The sequence below is a fragment of the Malurus melanocephalus genome, unplaced genomic scaffold (assembly GCF_030028575.1).
Source record: "Malurus melanocephalus ecotype Western Australia unplaced genomic scaffold, MMel_1.1 scaffold_257, whole genome shotgun sequence".
NCBI classification, from domain to species: Eukaryota; Metazoa; Chordata; class Aves; order Passeriformes; family Maluridae; genus Malurus; species Malurus melanocephalus.
In genome coordinates this window covers 547,697-570,903 of record NW_026623489.1, presented here as the reverse complement: position 1 = coordinate 570,903, position 23,207 = coordinate 547,697, and the positions used below count along the sequence as shown (strand labels likewise).

Genomic DNA, 23,207 nt, shown 5'->3' with positions numbered 1-23,207 from the left:
GTGCTGCCGTGCTCCATGAAAGCCCTCGCCAGCGGCTGACATCCGTGCGCCCCTTCTCGGGCTTGCCTCGTCTCGTTCTCTCACATCCCCTTAATCCCCCTTCCCGCGCTGCTGCAGACGCCGCCCCTACCTCGGGCGGGCACTGGGCACAGCCCGCCGGCCGCGACAGGGACCGCCAAAGGAGCTGCGAACCGCCATCCCGGGCAGCTGCCGGGACAGGGGTCGGGCTTGGAATTCGTGTAAGAGGTACCAAAAAGTGGGGAGGGAACGAAKGAGGGCTCCATCTTCCGAGCCCAGAGCTTGATTTCGCTCATTGTCTGTGGCGTCCTACCTCCTCCCCCCACGTGTGCTTGCAGGCTGAGCCTCAGTGTTCCGGGCGCTCTGTGCTTTGGCATTGTCTTTCAATCTTTGCGGCAGTGCCCCAAGCAGTAAAACTTGTAAAAAGATAATTTTACAATCCTAATTTCTTGTTTTATACTATTTTCCTTCTCTGAGGGTGTATCTGAAAACATACATTAGAGGCGCTGATTCGTTACTTCTCTGTGTTTTTTACCATGATGTTTTTATCAGCGACCTGTGAAGTATGAAGGTAGAGGGTTCTAAAAAACCCCATAGCAGTAAGCTGAGCAGGGCGTGAGCAGATGGTATTATAGTGCTGGGAGAGGCATCTAGAGGCCGGGAGGAGAACTTAGTTCGCATAGGAAAGTGTGGAGAAGTCTTGAAGGTGTTCCAAACTCAAGCAGGAAACGTGTGAAATGAAAAATAATCTTTCCAAGAATGGTAGCAACAGAGACCTGAAAACCATTTTAAAGGTAGATGAAGGAATTAGAGCTAGATCAAGGTGCTGCACCTAGGTCAGCGCAATTCAAGATACAAGTACAGACTAAGAGAAGTCATTGAGAGCAGCTTTGCAGTTAAGGACTCGGGGTTATTGTGGATGAAAAGCTGGACATGACCCAACAGTGTGCACTCGCAGCCTAAAAGGCCATCCCCCTCTTGGACTACATCAAAAACAGCACTGGCAGCCCATCGAGGAATGTGATTCTGCCCTTCTGCTCTGCCCTCGTGAAACCCCACCTGGAGTGCATTCAGCTCTGGGGTCCTTAGAGCAGGAAAGATGTGGACCTGTTGGAGCAGRGTCCACAGGAGGGCTGTGAAGATGTTTGGGGGATGGAGCACCTTTGTTGCGAAGACAGGCTGAGAGCTGGAGTTGTTCAGCATGGGAGAGGGCTCCTCTGTGCCCCCACGTGCTGTGATATCATCTGTAATATCATCTGTGATATCATCTGCTGACCTGTCCTCCCAGTTGCTGCAAAGGCTTTGGATTCTCTCCAAAGTAGGTCCTGTCCCTACTTTGCTTTCCTGGTATTTTTCTTGTGCTCCCTCATGTAGAAATCTTTGCTTCCAGCTGCTCTAAACAAAAGATTGAAGTCATRCCAGCCAGAAGGCACTGAAGAACCTTTTTTACCTATTTAACCTTCCATGGACAGAAAAGAACTACCTAGGCTACATGGAAGAAGTTGGTGTAGTAGAAGGTTGATCAGTCTGTTAAACCTCAGTTAGATTGAGTTGCTTCTGCTTGTGCAGAGCCTATTTASACTGAGCATTGAGTGCTATTACAGTTTATCTGACTTCTACTTGTAAGGGAGCCTTATAAGGGTTTTTCAATGCCAAATGTCAAATACAACCTGGAAGCAAGATATGACTGGGAGTGGATGGATATTCCAGCTTGGATGTCAGCCTTGTAACAAGAGGAACACCTCCCTGCTACAGCCAGGGAAGCCCTTGGAGTGCAGGTCAAGGAATGTACATGAACCACTGTGCTGTCTCAATTAATAGTTGTAATAAGTTACTGCAGGGACTCTTCCYGATTACAGTGGAGAGAAGCAAAGATCTGAATGTGGAAGATGTTTAAAAGAAAAAAAATTCAGACCTGGAGGTCATTTTGCACAGTTTTTTGCTCAGAGGAGGGTTAATTTCAATTATAGACTGGGTTGTTTTGAGCTTCTGCCAAATCTGGTCTTTTTTGTAGTCTTGTGTTYAGAGAAGGAAGTAAATTTCAAATATATTTAAAATCTTTATTTATTAAAAGGTAATTCAGGGCTTCCAAACAGTCATTAGGTAAAATTTTAATAGAAGGATTGCTGYATTGAAGATTCAAGTATTACTAGTGTTTGCTTTCTGCTTTCAGGCAGAGACTGTTGGTTCCAGCAACATGGGGGATTATATCAGATTGAAGTTCCAGCAGCAGCTTTTCCTCATTAGTGAAAATCTGGTGACCGAAGATGTAGCAGCTTTAAAATTTCTCTGTTCTGACTTGCTCCACATCAGAAAACTAGAAGGTGTGAGGTCAGCAGCAGACATCTTTGAGCTTCTTGTGAATCAAGATTATTTGAGTGCAGAAGACACTTTCCTACTAGCTGAACTCTTATACAGAATTAAATGTCATGCCTTGCTCGAGAAACTTGGTTACAGCAAGAAGAAAGTACAAGAACATCTGCATGAGAGGGGAAGAGTATCTCCATACAGGTAAGCTTGCAGTGGAATTCTATTCCTTCCATTACTTCTATCTGTGCCATACTGTTTTCCTTTCCATTTTTAAGTTCTTAGATTGCCTTTGGTTTTGTACCATCTTCTGTTCGACTTCTATGTCACTGGATCTCTGTTACAGGCAGATGCTGTATGAATTGTCAGAGAACATCACCAATGAGATGTTGAAGGAGATCATATTCCTCCTGCAAAACCGTCTTCCAAAGCGATGGACAACTCTTGTATGTGAAATGTGTATATGGTGGGAAGGGAAGAAGGGAGGTGGGAAATGGAGGAAAAGTATGAGACGTGTTTGGCAGAACAGAGTATAATATGCAGCCAATAGGCTGGTTGTGTTAATAGAGTTGGCAAAAAGAAATGTTGACAGGTAAGCGTAGTGCCCAGGTCAGTCACTGACAGTTCACTGTCTAGCATCAGATTATAAAAAGGTGACAAATCAGATCTTTGCCCTGCCTGAGCCATATGAAAAGGAGATTCATGTCCATATGTCATTGGTGCTGTTTCACAGCCATGAAGCTTTCTTAAAGCCAAGAGTCATTAATATGGTGAATTTGTTTAAACAAGACCATACCAAATAATAACACAACCAGTGGCTTTCCATGAAGCAACATTTCTGCTTTSACAGTGATGTAACATTGGCTGTTTGGTCCATGTTGGTAGGGAGCAAAGCAGATGATGATGATGTGATTGTTTGAGATGGACAGTGCTGAAAGACAAGTTTTGATTTCTAAGGAACAATAATTATATTTTACTCTCTCCTTTTGACTGTCAGTCTGCTTTGGATTTGCTGACTTTGTTGGAAAAACAGAGCCTTTTAACTGAAGAAAATGTAGAGGTACTGGAGGAAGTCTGTAAGACTGTTTCACCTGATCTTCTGGAGACAATAAACTGCTACAAAAAGGCAAAAGGTGAGAAATTCACARTCCAGGAGTAGGTTTGCTAAAATGGAGGAAGCACTAGATGGCTCTGGGCARCTGAACTTGAGGTCATATGTGTGTATTGCTGAAACAGGAGTTGAGTGAGATCACTTACCTTCACAAATCTGGCATAACAATCCCTTGCTTGCATTATTTCCTAGCTGAAAATAGAGGGGTGTGCTGGAATATCTGAGGCCACACACAGCAGCCCAGARCATACAGAACAGGCTGAGAAGCTGAAAATCTGTTTATAGTTGTCACACTTCTCCATTTCCCCATTAATAGTATTGAGATGATGCTGACAGTCCTATAAAAGGCACTTTGTGATCTATGAATGTACACTACATAAAGGCAGTAGCCTGCTAATAAGCTGGCAAGACAAACTGGGTGTGCATGTGTGTCTGATACATGGGCTGGACACAGATGATTTTTGTTCTTATATAAAAAAAAAAGATTTATCAGTGATTCAGGAGAAAAAAAAAGTAAAAAATGAGAACTTCAATAGTAAGATTGCAGATTCTTCTTAAATACAAATATGCTGTTAAGCTAATTTCCAGAYAAAAAATTCATTCAAATGTCTTGAGTAGTATCTTATCTTTGTACGATGGATATCTTTGTTTTGTAATATTGATACTAATAGAAACCTTGCCTCTGTCAAAAAATATATACAATAAAAATAAACAGAAAACATTCAGAATCAATCCATTGAACATGACCATGCTATCTTGTATGGAGGAATTATTTATTTTAATGAAACAGTATTTCAGATACAAAAAGTGCTGTATTGTAGCTAAACTCCTTTTTGTTATGTCCACAAATATTGGGTTTATCTTCATAAATATCTATGCTGGGTTTTTTTTCTAGATAACACGGCAACCAATTTTACACAAGGCTTCCCCGAGAAAAACCTGGAGCTGCGTGGAGAATTCGGCAATGTAGAAAATAAATCCAAGGTTTGAGACAATCTTTTAAATACTTTTCAAATACCTGGGGGTATGAGGTCCTCATCCTCTCTCTGATGACATTTATCATGCAAGGACTTGTGAGATGTCTGTCTGTCTCAGAAAGTTTCTTGACTAATAAATTGGAATTTTTCAAAGAATATTTTAACTTTGGAGGCCAGAAATTTAGCATTTTTGAAAGGTGTGGTATAGGCAAAATGGACATAATAAACTTTGAAATTCACACATCAGTGCATGTGCTYATCTTCCTGATAAAGGCAAAATACATCTTGCATTTTTCTAAGTTGTGCATTTTGGAGATGACACCATGTGCAAGACACAGAGACAAACGGAGCTTCGCAGTTCTCACTTTTTGAATTTGGCTTACAAAAGGCCTCAGGGGCCTTGTTGAAAGGGTTAAAAGAAGCTAAGAGTTTTTAGTAAGCTATTGCAGAGATCTTGGTACATGAGAAAACACCTCTTTTGTGAGATCCCTTCTTAGAAGTCTTTTAACCACAGCAGTGTAACCATTGAATTCTCCCTCTGGCCTTTTCTTTATGATGACCATGGATATTGAAGGATCAAGTACTTCCATTTGTTTATAGCTATTTAATTTCTTGAAGTTCAGTGCTGTAGCATATCTTTTCATCACTTGATGTTCAGACTGCTGTAACAAAGCTGTTGAAGGAACTTGGAGTGCTGCCTTCATTTTGTTGTACTTAAAATTCACGAAAAGGAGGTATGTGTATTGCACTCTAGTGAGTAGGAAGGAACTGCAGTGGAGTTTTTTATTTCAACCYAAGGTTGGACTTAAATACATGGTACTTGAAGTTTGAGTACTTTTCAGCTTTTAAAATGTTAACTTTTAACAGTGGGAGGTAATATTAACTCTTAAYAAAAAACTGCAGTGGGGTTGGTTTATGCACTTCTGAGATTTCTGTTCTGATTGCATCCTTTTCCAATGGGGCAGTATGAATCACCTGCTCCAGGTATTCATTACTGTTCTCAATAAAARCCAACTCAGATGTCTGACATCATGTAGTTTCACTCAGAACCCTGTACCAGGAAGTTAAAATATTGTTTTGACATTGGAAAYGCCTGGGGACATGTGTTGCCATCACCAATGCAGATTGCAGAGTTTGGCTCCTGGAAGCCAATGTTAAGATGTGTTAAAAAATATGAGTAAGGTGAGTAAATTCATTGAAACTGTAAACTTTTTTCTTCTCCTTTCTTCAGARTATGACAAGCTACAAAATGGATGGACCACACAGAGGATTTTGTCTCATTATCAATAATGTTAACTTCAATAATTCTCGTAGGAATGGTTCTTGCAAAGATGCTGGTAAGTTGCTGAAGTGAGRTTTTTGGAGGATAAGTCTCTGTTTCTCCAGGTGAGTTGATTATGTAGTATTGCTCTATATTTTATTGTCTATGGTTAGCTAATATTCTCAAAGATTAAAATGTTTGATATGTGTTAAATTATGTTATTTGTGTGTCCTAGGGGGGAAGAAGGGCTAAAGGATGAGTAAGAAGAAGAATCCACTGGATTCTTCAGTTGGATTGTTCTTGTATAATTTTAAGAATCTCTTTATATATCCTTTATCCACAGCTGTAGTAAAGAACTAAAACTAAATTAACCTATCATTCGACCTAGTATGCAAAATTTGATAATCAAGCAACTCTGTGCARGCTTCCTACTTCATTCTGTTTTCTCTATTTTGTCTCACATGTATGGAACAAGTCAAATAATATGTAATAGTCAAAACTGCAAGTGGAAAATAATGATGTGAGGAATGTTTTGAAAGATCTGAAACTGGGAAAGGGCAGATTCTTTGTACTTTTCAAGTGTCATTTATGCACTCACAACATTTTGCACACTGTTTTCTGAAACTTGTCTAGAACAATCCAGGAACTCTGTGTTTGACTGATGCCATCTTTTTTTTATTTCAGTTAACCTTTCATKGGTACTAGTATGAGGATGAATCTGCAGAACTGTCAGGGTGTAAGGTCTTTTCCCCTCCAAGATTAGCTTGCATGGTGACTTCACAAAATGTTTTTCTCTTGGCTTGAATTTTTCTTTTATCTKTCATTTATTTACAGAGCAACTGGAGAGAGTATTCAGATGGCTTGGTCTGGATGTGAGGACTTACCCAGATCTGACGTCTGGGGATATTATAAATCTCATGCAAACTTGGCAGCAAATGCAAGAYCACAAAGACAGGAACTGTTTTATATGTTGCATTCTCTCTCATGGAGAGTCAGGAGCAGTCTATGGGACAGATGAGGAACTTGTGTCAATACGCACAATTATGTCCCACTTCACTGCCAAACAATGTCCCCAGCTGGCTGCAAAACCCAAACTCTTCTTTATCCAAGCATGCCAGGGTAAAAATATACAATGCCCTGTCTATGTTGATGCTGCTCAACAAACTCTTGATTTGTCTTCCATGCAAGAGAGCTTTTCTCTTTTTGAAAGTATTCCTGAAGAGGCTGATTTCCTCCTGGGCATGGCCACAGTTGATGGATTTGTCTCTTTCCGGCACATTGAAGAAGGTTCTTGGTATATTCAGGCCCTCTGCAGCAAGCTGCAGTTGTTGGTACCAAGGTAAATACTTGGCTTAGTACTCTGATTAAATTYTTCTTCTCCAAAGGCAGTTCATATAGGAACACTTGCCCATGTTCTTCTAAGGTGGACAGAATTAGTTAAACTGAAGATTTTACACTGGTAAATTTAATTTAACATTGCTAGTGCCATACATATAATCTGATGAATGTTAAGTGTATTGTGGAAAAACACATCTATAATCCTTAAGGCAGCACAGTTTCTTGAGTGGATATGGGTAAAAATATTTTRTTCCACTATTTTTATTTTATTGGTTGAATTGAGCAAGACAGAGCACGGAAAGGTCTTGTATTTTTAATATGACTCAAATGAGAACAAAAGGGAAATTTGGAGAAAAGGATGTGTTTTCTTTTTTCTGTTGTAAATGTTCATACTGTATCTTCTAGCTAATCAGGAAGATGTTAAGTGGATTGCCACCTGCTCACTAATAAGTAATTTTTTTTTGTTTGCTCTYGTTCTGGCTGTAGGGGTGAAGATATTTTGTCAATTCTTACAGAAGTTAATGAAGATGTGGCCAGACGTGTTAGCCCTTCAGGGACAAAGAAGCAAATGCCCCAACCAGCATATACCTTAAGGAGAAAATTTATATTCCCTATACCTGCAGATCCTCCTCCTTCAGACCAACATCAAGGCTTTTAAAATACATAATTTTATTATCTTGTTTAAATGCAGTTCATCACACTACCTGTTTTATGACAATTATGCAAAACCCTGAGGATTTGTTAGCTGCAGTTCAAGGCCTCATAAATTTTGTCAACCAAACTGTGAAACTGGAGGAGACACAATTAAAACAATTCGTTTAATTGTTAGCCAGCTATTTACATCATCTATATATTCAGAGTCATCAGGGTTGGAAGAACCACACTTCTGCTAAACATTTTTGTACCTGCACAGATTACAGATAAAAAAGGTTTTTCTCTGGCAGCATAGAGATTGCATGTAAGCTTTCATATCTAAACCAGGATTTTTTATGTTCTGGTTTAGATTAATTTTATTTTGCTGGCTAAAAATTTTATATAATGTTTCTAAATCCACTAGCTTTGTTCATAGAGAAGAAAAAAGTGGAAGAGACAAAACCTTAAGTAGTAAGTGGAAAAGGATTTCTTCCGTCTCTAATGAAAATTACATTTAACTTAATAGACAACCAGTTACCAACTGAAATCTGCAATTTGTTCCACAGTGCACACTGATACCTTCAAATGGCTAACATAAACCTCATGAACAATGAAGTTTTCCAAAACTGAGGAAAAACAAAATGCTGCATATTATTCCCTCTGTGAAATTTTGTGAGCTGCTACTTCCCATCACTTTTAAGAAAATTTAGGGTAGATTTTCATGCTATGAGATACAGCAGTTAGATTAACTTTGTTAAACATTACRTTTTTTAATTATCATTTGTTGGTTTAGGATCTAAAATGCAGCCATTTGCARAACAAAGCTCCTATTGACTAAGCTTCTAACAGAATTTTGTGAGTTAACTGAAATAATGCCATATTATTTTGTTATGACATTTATTATGTATGCCTATGTCTTTCCCGTTTGTGACTGCATTAAATTCATACTTTTAGAGAGCTTGGTGAGATAAAAATTATGTATTGGGTAAGGCTTATCCTTGTTTCTGACTGATTCCTCCACTTTATTGGGCTCCATGAAGAAGTGAGGTTTTAGATGCTTCGGGGTTTAAACTGAAGTGAAACATAAATTTATTTTACCAAAATGCTCATTGTTATATATGATTAGGAATACCTTAAGGTGAAGATTTGAAAGAGTACTGTCCAGTGCTATTGGATGCAATTTTTAGCTTGCACTGTTTTTAGGGGGGGGGGTTTTGCATCATACAGAGCGTTGAAATGCAGCCAGTTTTCCAAACCATGACAGTCCCTTTGTGATAATGAAAGGGGTAGTGTGAACTTTGTAATCCACTGCATTTTAAGTCTTGTGTGTTAGCATGGCTGCCACACTTGAAGTCACATTTACACCACTGATAGGAGAAATGGTGCTTTCTCCTTTAGTGGAATATATTACATTGGGATCGATTTGTGATGTTTCTGGCTTGCAGTTATTGTTTAGACTTGATGCACTCGTTTTGTATGTGTAGGAAACAAATGCATTTTTATCAGTATGGAGTAAYCACTGACCTTGTTTTGCGGTGTCTTGTTTCCATTTTTAGTTTGCTAGACAGGGAATGTCATCATGCTACCTTGCTTTCTCTCTAACCTCCTGCCTGGGTAACCTCCTGTTAAATCATAGGTAGGTAAAGGCAGTCAGAAGAGTCTGAGCTGACTTCTGCCTGGGATTCCCTGGGAGGAAGGATCCACACTTGTGAAGTGTGAAAGACTGGTGAAATCTCCCTTGCTCTGTAAGTTTGTTTCAACAAAGTTCACACKACCCTGATTTAGACTAATTAGTGTGAATATTTTACTTGAGTGTGCTGAGAGCTGTGTTTGTGTGGCTGCACACTGTAATGCTTGGGTGCGTTCTGTGGTACTTGTCAGCACAAGCCCAAAGCCAGGGCAGGSTTAGCACTGCAACTGCAGCTGCCAYGCTGGGCATTTCTAGGTAATCTCCTGCAGTGTATTGTGAAATGGAAGCTTGAAAGTCTTGGGGACAGTGGGTGGGTTTTGTGCAACTTAAGATACTCATCGCTCCTTGTTTTCTGCACTGTACACCTTCCCTGTAACTCCAGTAACAAAGAGCTGTGCCAGAAAGAAGCCAATCCCAAACAAACACATGTGGCTGGTTGCTGTTGAGGCTTCCTGMCAGCATACAGACACATGCACACGTGTGCACTCTCCACCTACACAATTAAGGAAGGACTGTGTCTTGTGCAGCCCCTGTATAGACAGATTTAAGTGGAACTMGTGTAAAAAGAGTCTTCTGGGGAAGTTGGTATCTTGGCAGGGTCACAATCTTAAAGTGGGAATCAAGTTTCTGGTATCCTGTCTCTCATAATTTTTTGTGCAGGAGCTGTGTGTCCCGCCTTGTGCCACTGCAGGCCAAAGTAACAACAGTTGCTGAGCAGGCATAACCTCAGCAGTTTTGCTTCCTCAAGATCACAGTTTCAAGGGAGATGAATTTTTGGCAAGCTGTACATGRAAAAGATTGGGTTACTGAGACAGTTCTGGAGGAAACCAGAGTACAGAGAAGCTGAGGAAAATTCAGTAGACTCATTTAACAAAAGGACCGCAACATTTCTAGGAAGTGTGAGAGAGGAAGAAAYCAAAAGTGAAACTGATAGTGCAAAAAGGGGTGGTCCTTCAAACTGCTGAATGAGATAGACGCCATTATCACTTCATCATATATCACGGCATGCTGGCTCTTTCAGGCTCCAACTGARGTCTTGGTCCAGGTAAGACACAGAAGAAATGATGCAGGGAAAGAGATGTTGAGACTTGGAATGATATGGAGACAAACATTTTAGACCTGAARGTGAAAAAGTACTTGTGCTGCTCCCAGCCTTTGGATGATGACACAATTCCTGCTAGTGAAACAAGCCGGCCGGGTTTTCTGATCTCTTACTAGAGTGTGCCTTTTGCAAGGAATTTGTACACCTCATTCTATCAAAGGGTATGTTATAATTTTGAGTTTGTATAGATAGGTTGAAATCAATGAATGACTGTTTTAATTGCAAAACTTTGACAAATTTCGGCTCTTCTRACTCTCTTTTCGTAATGCTGCTTTGAGAGTCTCCTCTGAGAGTCTGGTAGACCTACTGAGTGCTGTTCTCTATTTCCTGCTGTGTGGAACATAATGTCAACTTGCATGCTGGCAACCTTTTCATTGAAGGCTGAATTCTTTACTTTAGAGGTGGTGAAGATATAAAAAGTTAATTATTGTTCAAATTCTCCTCTAAATGAGGAAGTATATAACATAAATAATTTCAGAAGAATGTTTAGTTGTTGAGTTCCCTGTATTTACTGAATGCTGCCACTGAATTTGGTGCTAACAGTTGACTTTTTAATTTAAGAAATATCTTCCTATTAAAAATAAGCTGGGGTGAGTTGGAGAGGGACTTGACACAGCAGGACAGTGGGACTGAGATATTTTAAATGAAAATATATAATTGATTCAGACATCTCTCACTGTCTTTAATTAGGATTTGTGTATGAGAGCAAAAAGAGCTGTGCTGTATGCTAGAAAGCACTAGGCATGTTGCTTAGTGTGTTGCCTTAAAAGCAGAGCATGATTACTTTTGTGCCTTGTTTACCATTCTTTTCTTACAAGTTCTGTTAAAATCAGTTTTCTGAATATGGAACTGGAAGGTAGGGATCTCCTGCTTTATTAGCAGGATAAAAACATATTTCTTGGAAGTCATGTGGCAATACCKTATCATACAAAAGGCAGTACTTTGCCTGGAACTTTAGCAACTGGCTGCCTCACTTTTTTCACAGTTGTTCCAGCATTCCACCACATTCCACCAACCTGTCCTCCCACGTAAGTGATGTAAAATAATAATAATTGTCGTTACTATTAATTTTACTTGTTGTATCAGTTGTGTCTTTAAGTTAGTAATCTGGGAGAAAAACACAGTGGCAGTTAAATATTGTTTTAACTGTGTTCCCTGTAATTACAGACAGGCTTAAATGTAACATATAGGTGGCACATCTAACTGCAATAATTTGATGGGTTTGAAACAGATTATTTGAGAAATAAAATGAAAATTCCATTTACAAGAAAGATTTGCTKTTATAAGCAATATTCCTTGTATCTGAAATGAAAGGCATGATTTATGTGAGAAAGAAGATAACTTCAGAACTAGCCACCAAGAAAATATTATTCTTTTCTGCGTGGTTACAGAAATATAAAGYCAGGTAATCATTGAATTGTGAGGTTAAGCATACTCAGATACTGCTGATTCATATGGGCTGAACGGTATGTATTCTTATCTGTTTAAAAGTTCAGTTTCAATGGATTTAAAGCTGCTTTGCTGTAGAGTGGTCCTTGGAGGAAAGCACAGTACAGTTGTCTGCTAATTATTAAATATCGGTTACCCAGTTGCACTACCTTGGAGTATTGGTATTGAAACATTTGCAGTAGCAGTAAATAAAATGGATTCCATATTTCAGAAGTGTAGGAGTAACAAGTTTTCTTTTGTCATTTTTAACTTTTCTGTCTCCCACTGACAGTGTCCCTCTATAAGACAAGAGACCCCTTCTGAATGTGTTTATAGAATTTCTCTTCAGAGATTCCCYGGTGCCTTACACCCAGGGCAGAGAGAATAACATTGCAAATGGCTCTTACTAGAAGGAAGTGGAGACAGGTCCTGAAAGTGTCAGCTCTAGATAACCAGACCCAGATGTGACAGCACCAACACAGGATCTAAGGACTGGTGATATTATTTGTTTTATTTCCTTTATTGGCTTGCACAGCTGTAATATTTTACCCCATATTCCATTTTGAAGTTGTGGGAGGAGGGAGCTTTTTTGTGAGATTTTTGTGAGATTTTTTTGAGATTTTTGTGGCTTGTGAGCCAGCACTTGGTGTAGGGGTGTTGTGGCTTGTGAGAGCAATATTGAGTAATAGCGTGGGTTATGAGAGCACTTTTGGTTGGGTGTTGTGGCTTGTGAGCCAGCACCTTTTGAGGAGTTTGTTGTGAGAACTGTGAAGTGTACTGTGCAAAATTAAGGGCTTGTTAGCCTAAATTTAAGGGCATGTTAGCTAATACCTTTTGAGTCTAAATATTGGGCTGGTTGCCACAGTTAAGAAGATGGTACAATCAAACAATGAGAGCTCCTGACACGTCGGGTGCCTTTGTTCAGCTTAACAAGAACTTGTACCAAATACCAACATACCCGTAGGTCATCACATCACTGAAGGTAGGTGTCAGGGTGAGGTAGCTAGAAGGCTTGCACTTGGTATTTTCTAACTATCTCTTGTGCTCAAAAGTTAAATCCATAAGTTTACGCCAAGTTTAATATTTCTAAAGCTGATGGAGGAAGTGGAGAAGAAGGGAGAAGGTATTTCATGCTCAGCGAAACAAGAGGTAGCTTGATAAGAATTCTTCTAGCCKTTTTTAAAGGGCTGACATGGTCTGTATTTGATTTTAATATTACAAGTCAGTTGAGAACTGGGAACTGAATTTTAGTTGTTGCAGATAAACCAAAACAGGAAGAGGTGCTTTGAGTATACTGAGGCAATATAAAAAGAAAGGAGAAGCCAGATAGCTTAGACTAGTTATACTCATGTGGACTCTGAGTTTTGTTATGATGTAAAACTTTTGTTATGGTGTGAAACTTTGCAATCTCATTTATTAGTAGGTAGTCTGWAAGTCAGACTGTCAAGTGGCTGTTGCTCCCAAATGCTATCAAACCTCAAAAAGACCCAAACCCTAACAAAAGAGCAGCAGCCTGCCTGATGTGTATCTGTACTTCCCACTCTCTAGACACACCACAAGAAGCAAGAATGATCTATGCCTTTCTCTSTTAATGTCAATTAGTACAGAGGTTTTAATATTTTTAAGTCCAGAGAACCAAAAGAGCTGAGCATCAAAGCTRTGATAGCAAGACAGCCTCTCTCTATTGAAGTACTCCTGATTGCATGAATTTATTTGGGGCAATTCTATATGATATGATACCTCTTATATAAATCATGTTGTTGTATTGGTCTTACTGACAAATGAAATCATCTGCTGTTTGTGTTTAGAWCCAAATCCTGATGTGAAATGAGTGCAGACCTCCGCAAACTGCTTTTTGAAGTTTCTGAGGCATTGGTCACAGATGAACTGGCAGCTCTGAAGTTCCTCAGCSTGGAGCATGTCCCGAGGAGGAAGCTGGAAGCCATCCAGGACCCCAAGGCTTTCTTCGAAGTGCTGCAGGAGAAAGACATGATYGGGGTGGGGAACCTGTCCTTCCTGAAGGAGCTGCTCTACTGCATCGATAGGATGGACCTCCTGAGTGCCCAGCTGGGCTCCAGCCGGGAGCAGATGGACAGGGAGCTGCAGCTCCCGGGCAGGGCACAGGTGTCAGCTTACAGGTAAACACACCAGCATGCAAAATGCAACAGTTCCACGTGAAAACAATCTGCACAGTTGTTTTGTCAATATCCCAGCATAACTGTATTTATTACAGCACGAATTCCTGCTGTTGTGAGTTTTACATTTTGCAGTTCAAAAGTTTAATTGTGGTGTTTATTTGTTAGAGCTTTCTTGAAGGCCTCTCTATTTTTTTATTGCCAGGCAATTGCTATATAGACTTGCAGAAGACTTGGCTCCAGAAGATGTCAGAAATATGAAATTCCTGCTCCAAATGCGATTACCGAAGACCAAGCTCCAGGAAAATGCTGTATGAAAAGTGACCTTGAGAAGTTTTTTGCAAGGCTAGTTCAGAGTGCTCTAGTTCTTGTAAGAAGGGAGGAAAGAGAAAGCAGTCTRCTCTCATGAAAATCTGGTTTGAAAGAATTGTGATAGCTGCTGTGTGAAAGAATGGACTCTTTTTCATTGTTATCTTTGTCTTTTTTGCTCTCCTGATTCTATTTTCTCTCCACCACCTGTCTCCTTAATCCGGTCTTCTTGTAAAATCCATTGTGCTCTTCCTTTAATGTTTGCTTGGCATTTATAAGACATATATTTTTATAAGACATATGTTATATCTAAGAAGAGTGATGTTTGCTAACAGTGATTTTCTGTTTTGGAGACAGAAAATCGAGTTCTAATGYGAGTTCAACCACAAATTTTTGTGTGTTAATGGGTATTTTTTTCTTTATTATAATGTTAACATGTTAACTTTCTCCCAAAAGTATTAAGAGGTTGGGTGGGCTAGTTTAATATTTGTAAGTAATAAGCAGTATTATAAAAATGCTTGGTATTATTAAGAACYTTCCTTAGAAGTTCTATTTGTATTGTAGTACRCAGRGRARAATTAGCAGAWTTACCTCCAACYTGGTGGACAGTTGAGCTTTAATAARCAAAAATTAGTGCTGAACAGATTTTTCTGTAATAGAAAATGCAAAATGTCATAGCTAAAGGACTTAACAGCACTTCCATCAGAATGTCATGTTATTCTGGTTAGTGTCTTGTACTGCTGAAACAAAGCAGGATAGCCTGGTCACAGGCAGTTTGTCATCATCCTGCTTTCACCTGTGTTTATTCAGTTGCATTGCATCTTGACCCTTGCTTTAATGACTTTTGGGGGAAAAGTAATTGGTCTTTAGCTACTCAGACTCTGGGAATGAGGATRTTGTCTTCTGCCCTGTCCAGAGGTACCTGATACTGCAGTTTTTGAAGGTCACTGGATGAGTTTGAGTGTTTGTGTGTTTTTGTTTTACCAGTCAATGCTGCAGGTCTTTCTGGAAATGGAAATAAATGGGATAATTAAAGAAGATAACCTGACAATGCTGAAAGATMTATTACAGCGATTTAGACCTGACTTAAAGAAAAAAATTGATGCCTATGAAGAAAAAAAAAGAGGTAGATTTATTTAATCTATGGTTTAAGAACAGAGCTGGGGCCTTTTCTGGTTTTGATGGCCCTGCAGAGCTACCAGCTAGTTCTCCCTGAATGTGTTTGTGCTGCTCTCCTCTGCTGGTGTCTCTAAAAAAGCAGAAGATAATTGCCAAGAGTGGCTAGTGCAAGCAAATCCCATGTCAGGGGAATGGCTTTTTAGTAGTATTGTTATTATTTTGCTCTCTTCATAAGTAGAAAAGAAACATATTGTGTAGATCTTGTTGCCCTGACAATTACATTTCATTAACTTTTAAATTGGATACTGTGATTTTATTTCCTTGGTTAGAATCATGGATTTGATGATTTCTACACTTTTTTCAGAAAGTTGTATTCAAATAAGTGCTTTGAGGAAATCATTCATTATGCTGTTATTTTGCATCTTTGGTGCATCCACCCACACAGTAAAGCTCTCTGGGGAAGAGACAGTATCTCAGAAGTGAATGGGCCAGCATTTTGTACTGCTGTACAAAAATGGGTCTCTTCTTTCACTTACCTATCCCACAGTGGAGATACTAGTGAATGGCTTGCCTACTCACATGGGATGACTACTCACATTCAGCCTTTATTATCTTGCTACCAGTAAAAGAACAAAGAAGCAATGGAGCACAACTCTGCATGCTTCTATAATAACCACYAGTCTGTGAAACTGGAGCTCTGCTTGGCCCAGCTCTACAAAATGCTGATGTCTCAATGGTGTGAAAACACGCTCCACCTCACTCCTCGTTCTGGATTTTTGAATATGCAGTGGAATATTTATCCTTTTAGTCCTAAAATGTTTTGCTTTTCTTCTTCTTCTTCTTCTTCTTAGAAAATTATTCTAGGGAAGAAGTCCGTTATTCTGTGCCTGCATCTGTGCATCCAGAGGAACAAAGAGGAGAGCAGGGGGCAGCACACCGGGTGAGAAACACCTCCAGATAACCCTTAAAGTATTTCTCCATCTCCTGGGAGAGGGAGCATAAATTCATAACACTAAGCAGGTGGAAGAGCCAGGACAGAGGGATTCTGGCTCTATATGTAGGCCTTGAAAAAATCCTATTTTCCAAACAAGACCAGGGGGGGACCTAGTTGTCAGCAACCTTTGTGGGGACCTGGTTGTCAGCAACCTTTTAAGCAAGAAATGACTGAATAGTTGAGTGAAGAAAACCAATCTTAATGATAATGGAGACTGGATTATTAAAGTCCTGGCCAGGATACTCCCAGAAAGATGGGAAGGGAATAACAGAACCTGCACTTCACTGGAATTGCACAAGGACCTTCAGAAGGGATGATGGGGTGCAAGAACTTTTCCTATGCACATTCAAATTTGTTTTTCTGGATACTTTTTCCCATGTCAAAATAATGAACAAAGAGAGACAGGAGGAGGGGTTCAGGGAGACAATGTAGATTCTTCACCTCTGAAGTTAGGTTGTACCTTAGGCTTTTCCTTCCATTTTTCTTGGCCTTTGTGATACTTTTTGTGCTTGGATAATGATGGACCAGCAATCTGTATACAGCGTATTTTTCTTTTGAATGCTTGGTCTGCTTTCCTACCTGCTTTTTTTTCTTTTTGTTTCTGCAGGACAGGGAAATATATAAGATGAAAAATAACCCTCATGGTTACTGTTTGATTCTTAACAACCACATTTTTAAAAATCCACATTACAATAGAGAGGGAACATTGCAAGATGGAGGTAAGTACTTTTTAAGTCCAATTTCTGGTTCAGTTTTTTTTTCTCTGATAATTCTTCAAAGCAATTATCTAATCTTTACTGTGAAGAAGAATCCTGTCCCTGAGGCCTCCAGAGTAACTGGAGTGACAGTCACTGTAACAATAGGAAATATGCCACTTTCAACAATTTTCTGATGGCTTAAAGAAGGAACTATTTTTTGTTCTAAAAAAATGCATTGTCTTAATTGGTTATATGTACAACTAGCAGAAAAGTGATTATTATTCCACCTTTTCACTTTTTGATTGTTTTTAATTCTTAACTATCATAGAAAAATATCTTTAAGTCCTCAAAACACAACTGAGTTAAGTAACAGGTTTCAGATTATGTGATGCATTGGTACAAATTAGTGAAGTTTACTGTTTAACAGGTTCTTTTCAATGCTCAAATAAATGCTCTGTAATTTTTCTTAAAGCTTATCTTCCTGCAAGTCACTTTTAAGATAAACGAGTGAAAAAGTGAAAGGAGTATCATGGATGTTTTAATTCCATCCAACCCATTTACAGGCTGCTTTCTTCCCAGCTATTTTCTCTCTGCCCACACAACCATGTGGCCACCATTTGCTGAGAAATCTTAATTACATTGGTGAGCAGGTTACTCTGACTTCCTTCTTGCTGCATCAACCATTCTCACAGAATGAGGGACCTACTGCATTTAAGAATACTGCATTGGCAGAATTTGTCATTCAAAAGAGGTCTTTTAATTTACTAAGAATTGTTCTTAGAGATCTGAGAGTACCTGTGTTAAAGCTTGCTTTGACACAGTAAACAGTAAACTTCACTAATTTGTACCAATACATCACATAATCTGAAACCCGTTACTTAACTCATTTGTGTTAAAAAACAAATTAGGCAAATTAGGAACTTGGGTTTTTCTGAGAGGATTTGGCAGGCTAAGAGGCAGTCAGGTGAGTTTGTTGGTGGGATCTGAACCCTTCTGCTAATACCTGATATATCATACAGACACTGGTGTTTCTTCCTTGAAGAAGCATCTTCCTTGAAGAAGCATCTTCCTTGTCACTGTGTATATTTAACAAGTTCCTTCTGCTTTTTTTCCCCAGAGGCTTTGAAGAAAGTCTTTAACTGGCTTCAGTTTGAGACAGTTGAGTACATGAATCTAGAAGGAAAAAAAATACGAGAAAAAGTTAAAGAATACAGCAAAAAAGATCACAGAAATATGGACTGTTTTGTTTGCTTCATTTTGTCCCATGGTGAAAAAGACAAAATAAAAGGTGTTGATGACGAGTGTGTAAATATCGAAGAATTAACCTCCTGTTTCACTGGAACTAATTGTCCTTCTCTGGCTGGCAAACCCAAGGTGTTTATCATCCAGGCTTGCCAAGGCATGTCACGCCATCGATCTGTGACAGTGGAAGCAGACTCCACTGAACATCTTGAGGAGGATGCTACTCCTTCCATTTCCATTCCTGACAAGGCTGAYTTTCTGATTGGCATGGCTACAGTGGAGGACTGCCAGGCCTTCCGCAATCCTAGGAGTGGCAGTGTTTACATTCAATCCCTCTGTAAGAAGATGGAGTTGCTTTGCCCATGGTAAGTACTATTTTTAATTCTTGTACACTTGGGGTATTGCAGATGTGCATATTTAAGTATGCTGTGCTAAAACACAGTGTTTTGCCTTTGTTCTGTTAATGCTTTTCACCTGCAGGACAGAGGAGAGCAATATTTATTTTGGAATTGGGCATTGTTCGTCTTCTACACATGAGCCAAAGTATAAGTGACTGCCCTGTTTTTCCTGTGACAAAACCAGGGATGTAATGCTGCAACATTACACACAAACAAGTGTGTGTATGTGTGTTTTTTAACATTTTTTGACTGATAAATTATTTTTCTTCCAGTGACACCTGACAAGCGATTACACAAACAAAAAACCCCAGTGTTCTGTAGTCATAATTTTCATTGTTGCTTCCCACCCCTCCCCTCATAAACATAATTTAAAAGATAGAATTTCCCTTCAGATATCACTTTCTCATGGTGTCCAGAAGAAGATATGGAGAATGTATAGGTTTGTCTCTGTTTCATCTTAGTGGCCTCTTCTGACTGTAACCAAAGCAATGCTATATGGGGGTTGCCTTTATTTCCCCAAAACACACTGAATTCTGTGATTATTCAAAGGAATGTGCAATTTCAGTGGCAGTGGTGTGATACCACTTTATTGGAGCAAACATGGATCACCCTAGCTGAGCTGCAAGTACCGGGTGTTTCAATGTAACTTCTCTTAATTTCTGTTCAAGCCGCGTGGATTTTATCACCATCCTGACAAAAGTGAACCAGGAACTGGCAGAACAAGAATTTGGAGGATCTAAGCAGATGCCAAAGATAACATCAACACTACTGATGAAACTGATCTTTGAAGTTCCACAATGCAAAATGGAAAAGTAAGAATACACTCAGGAATGACATCTGGAGTGGGCTTCGACGGGGAAGAGAATTTACATGRGAAATTATCTGAATCTATGTAGTTAGCTACAATCCTTTAAGGAGCCACGAGACCTAAATATTCCAACTTCCATACTGAATCAGTTTTCCAGCAAATGGATCTGTAGCAGTTGGGTATGGCTGTGGAAAACCACAGAACTGGCTTTTTATCCTGCAGAAGCAGGGGAGTATGTTCAGTCTGTATCTCAAGTGAGAAAGCACTTCCAAGTACTGTTGTAAGAGTTATTGGAAATGTCAGTGAAGTCCCATTGGTGTCTGAGTTGTTTCAAGTGCCTGAAATTTAAAAAAAAAAAAAAACAGATTCAGAATGCTGGATCAATGTCCAGGCAGCATGTGTAAGGTTGTAACTGCCTTACCTGGAGGTGAATCATTGTCTGTCTTCTTTGGAAGCTATMATTGTTCAAGGAAAAGAACATCCTGCTCCAGAAGAACCAAATCCCCATCATTATGTTAGTTTGGTTGTTYTCCTCCAAAGGTTTGGTTTGGTTTATGATAATAATTTACTTGAATAAGCAGCCCTGCTATATAGGATTTTCAACAGTAAGGATTCTCATTTTGTTTTTTCTCAGAGCTCTTAGGGCACAGTGTGTCATGAATGGTTGTAAAATACTTGAAAGAAATTCTGTAATCTTGTTTCTGTTAAAATAAAAWTTTTCTTTATATCACCTTGATTTGCCATGTGTTCCTCTCTTGGATGAGCTTTCTGAGGGACAGTCAGCACGACAGCAGAAGTAATTTTGCTCTTGTGGGGGTGTTTGTTGGCAGCCACCATGAGGGGTGGCAGACTGATAGCTCTTCAACAGCAGCTGGAGAGATGTTAGGATAGAATAAGTTCAGGACTGTCATGATAATGACAACTGATGCCAGCAGGGCCATTCAGTAACTGCTTCCTCTGTGAGAAACTTGCTGGATGGTGGCAGCTGCTCCAGAAATGAAGTTGTGAATCTAGAGCATTTCTGTTTCTCRTACTTCTGTGTCAGAGTTCAATGCATTCAGACCAAGTTCTTTCAGCTATTCCACAGGAGGAGGAAATGGATATTAAATTTACTTACTTGGTACACAGGATTTTGATTTAGTAGGGTGAGACAGCTACACAGGTGCTCACCATCATGACACTGGACATCCCCAGACATGGGGGAACATGAGTGGAAGCCAGCTCAAGCCCATTGCTCTTTTTAAAGTTTGAATGTTTTATCAGTTGTCTGGGTTTATACTTTTATGAGGAGATGGCGCGAGCCACATATCCACACCCTCCTTGCTGCTCTGGCTTGCTCAGGAACACATTACTATTATTATTATTATTATTATTATTATTATTATTGTTATTGTTATTGTTATTATTATTATTGTTATTATTGCTTGTTAACTGTCTTGAGGTACCTGGTGATTCACAGGTGCAGATGTCTTCCCTAAAACTAAGCTCACCCTCCAATCTTCCTGGCATTCAGATAAATTTGACTTTCTTTGTGATCTGTTCTTCCCTGAGATGGTATGGTTTTTGTCCTCCCCTGAGCTGTCCACTCCTGGAGTGTGTGTGTGTGTGTGTGTCTATGTGGGGTGCTAATCAGTCACACCCTGTGATTAAATTGATTTGGTATTTTGTTCTGTCAATTAAAATCCATAGTTGCCATTGCCACTTGCTGATGAAGACCTACTAGGAGGAAGAGAAAACCCCATCAAAATCCTCTAAAGAACTTCAGAAAACAGCCATACTGTGAATTTATATGTAGCTCATGCAGCAATCAGGGAAGGGGAAAAAACACTTTTGAGTTGTGCGATTCTGACCAAAGAAGTGTGGCTGGTAGGATCTTGCACAGATTTTTTGTCYCTCCCATGGAGCTGAATGGTAAGAAGGAAGCTGGTGTTGCAATTTCCTGACTCTTTTTTCTCMGTTGTACAACCTAGAGAATGGTTGGGGAAATCACCTTTTCTCTCTGAAGGCACTCAGCTTTGTTTTTTACTTTGCCTTTTCTTTCCTTCTAGATCATGGCTGGGAGGCCAAATACAGTCACAACAAGCCTGGCACTTAATTCTGTTTTGTTTTCAGACAGCAGAAGCTCTGCCACCAGAAAGTGGAGCCAGAAGTCTGGTAGGAAAGAAAAGTTGGCAATTTGAAGTCCTGCAGACTTAAACTGAGAGCAGGCAAGAGTGSAGTGGTGCTATTTGAAAAGAGAAACRCTTAGAAGAGTTGGGGAAGACTTTCCTGTTAGTTTGATATGTGTAACCACTTTGTGTTTAGGCCTGATTTGTCCAGGTACCTGAGTGCAAAGAAGGATCCATACGACCTTCAGTCTCTTTGCCAGGAAGATCTTGTTCTAACATGCTTAAAGGACATGTTAGCTTATGACCTGTTGAAAAGTTTTTGGATTCCTTCCACCTATGACCCAACTTCCCATGCATATAGTAACCAACTATCTTCCATGGGGCTTTGAACATTGATAAGGCACAATGTACAAAATTCTGTTTAATATATTGYCAAACTGGTTTTTACCGGATTTTTGGGGAAGGGATGCTGGTTTCAGATCAGTGCTTAGCAAGAACGCTGGTTCATTATTGGAGAGCATGGATGTGCTGAGGATCTCTGGCTCATAGTGAGCATTAAGGTGTTAATGTTTGTTTTCAGGATGAAATTCCAGCGGGTAAAATTTCTCCCCTCCTGTTGTGAACCACCATCTATACAGGGTGCTGCAGCAGAAGGTGTATTTGAGGTGGTGCAGTGACTGCTCCTGTCGCCAGTGATACCTCTGGTTTAAGTCAAAGTGACAAGGTACTTATGAGGCCTATTGATTGAAAACTTTTTTTAACCTTTTTCACATATTATCAGTATATAACGTAATAGCTTTTTACATATTATGAATATACAATGTAATARCTTTCAATATATTATCAATAACAGCCTTTTCATATATTGTTATAAGCTTTATATAGGGTATTAGCAACATAAAGTGTATCATCTGGATGTAATCCAGCCAGCTGGATCAGTGCCTGCACAACATAAAAGCATAAATCAAAAATGTTCTCTAGCAGTAGACAAGTAGATGCTATATTGAGGAACAGTAGATTGCACTAATGAGAACTGAAAAATGAAGGCTTGGACGACTAGAAAAAAACCATGAACATCACAACTGCGCATGCCCTGAAGAGAAAGGTGCAAAGTCCCCCATGATGAAGATGATGGTCTCTCATTAGAGACCCCCACGCCCACCGAATTGAGGATGACACAGGAGCACTACAGAACTGTGATATCGTGGATTTCCGTGCCCCTATACAGTGGTGGGCGCAGTGACGATGGTAATGTTACACCACGCTTACTCTATAAATACCTGCCAGTTCTAAGCGAAGGCAGGTGGGTTAGAAGGAGAAATCCCCCTCACCTCCAGCACTACACCAGCGCTCCAATAAACAAATACCTGCTCTATTGACATCAGCCCATGGGGTTTTATTTCCAGCTTTTTTCGGGCATCAAGGCCAGACACGGCCTAGGACGCGCCGTTTCCCAAGCAGCTTGTGGGCTATGTCGCTCCGGAAGTTTAAATCCTGAGGGAAAGGCCGTCCCGGCTCGGGCCCCGCCTCC

At 39.8% G+C, this 23,207-nt stretch overlaps 3 protein-coding genes across 3 annotated transcripts in view; all 3 read left to right on the top strand.

Moving 5' to 3' along the window:
* The first annotated feature begins 172 nt into the window (after nucleotides 1-172).
* Nucleotides 173-7,820, top strand: LOC130579153 (caspase-10-like). Its single transcript, XM_057375749.1, has 8 exons — nucleotides 173-246; nucleotides 2,192-2,529; nucleotides 2,672-2,771; nucleotides 3,323-3,458; nucleotides 4,332-4,420; nucleotides 5,645-5,750; nucleotides 6,509-7,013; nucleotides 7,499-7,820. Exons 2-8 carry the CDS (start codon nucleotides 2,216-2,218, stop codon nucleotides 7,668-7,670), a joined length of 1,422 nt encoding a protein of 473 aa, XP_057231732.1. The 5' UTR covers nucleotides 173-246; nucleotides 2,192-2,215; the 3' UTR covers nucleotides 7,671-7,820.
* A 5,872-nt stretch (nucleotides 7,821-13,692) lies between these two features.
* On the top strand, nucleotides 13,693-20,313 carry LOC130579140 (caspase-8-like). Its single transcript, XM_057375732.1, has 7 exons — nucleotides 13,693-14,003; nucleotides 14,206-14,311; nucleotides 15,297-15,435; nucleotides 16,280-16,368; nucleotides 17,030-17,141; nucleotides 18,238-18,727; nucleotides 19,429-20,313. Exons 1-7 carry the CDS (start codon nucleotides 13,693-13,695, stop codon nucleotides 19,574-19,576), a joined length of 1,395 nt encoding a protein of 464 aa, XP_057231715.1. The 3' UTR covers nucleotides 19,577-20,313.
* Nucleotides 20,314-22,848: 2,535 nt separating this feature from the next.
* The window catches only part of LOC130579159 (caspase-8-like), a 5,572-nt gene continuing 5,213 nt past the window's right edge, over nucleotides 22,849-23,207 (top strand). Inside the window, exon 1 of the mRNA XM_057375755.1 lies at nucleotides 22,849-22,979. Within this exon, the coding sequence (XP_057231738.1) occupies nucleotides 22,849-22,979 (131 nt within the window). The remainder of the gene's footprint in view (nucleotides 22,980-23,207) is intronic.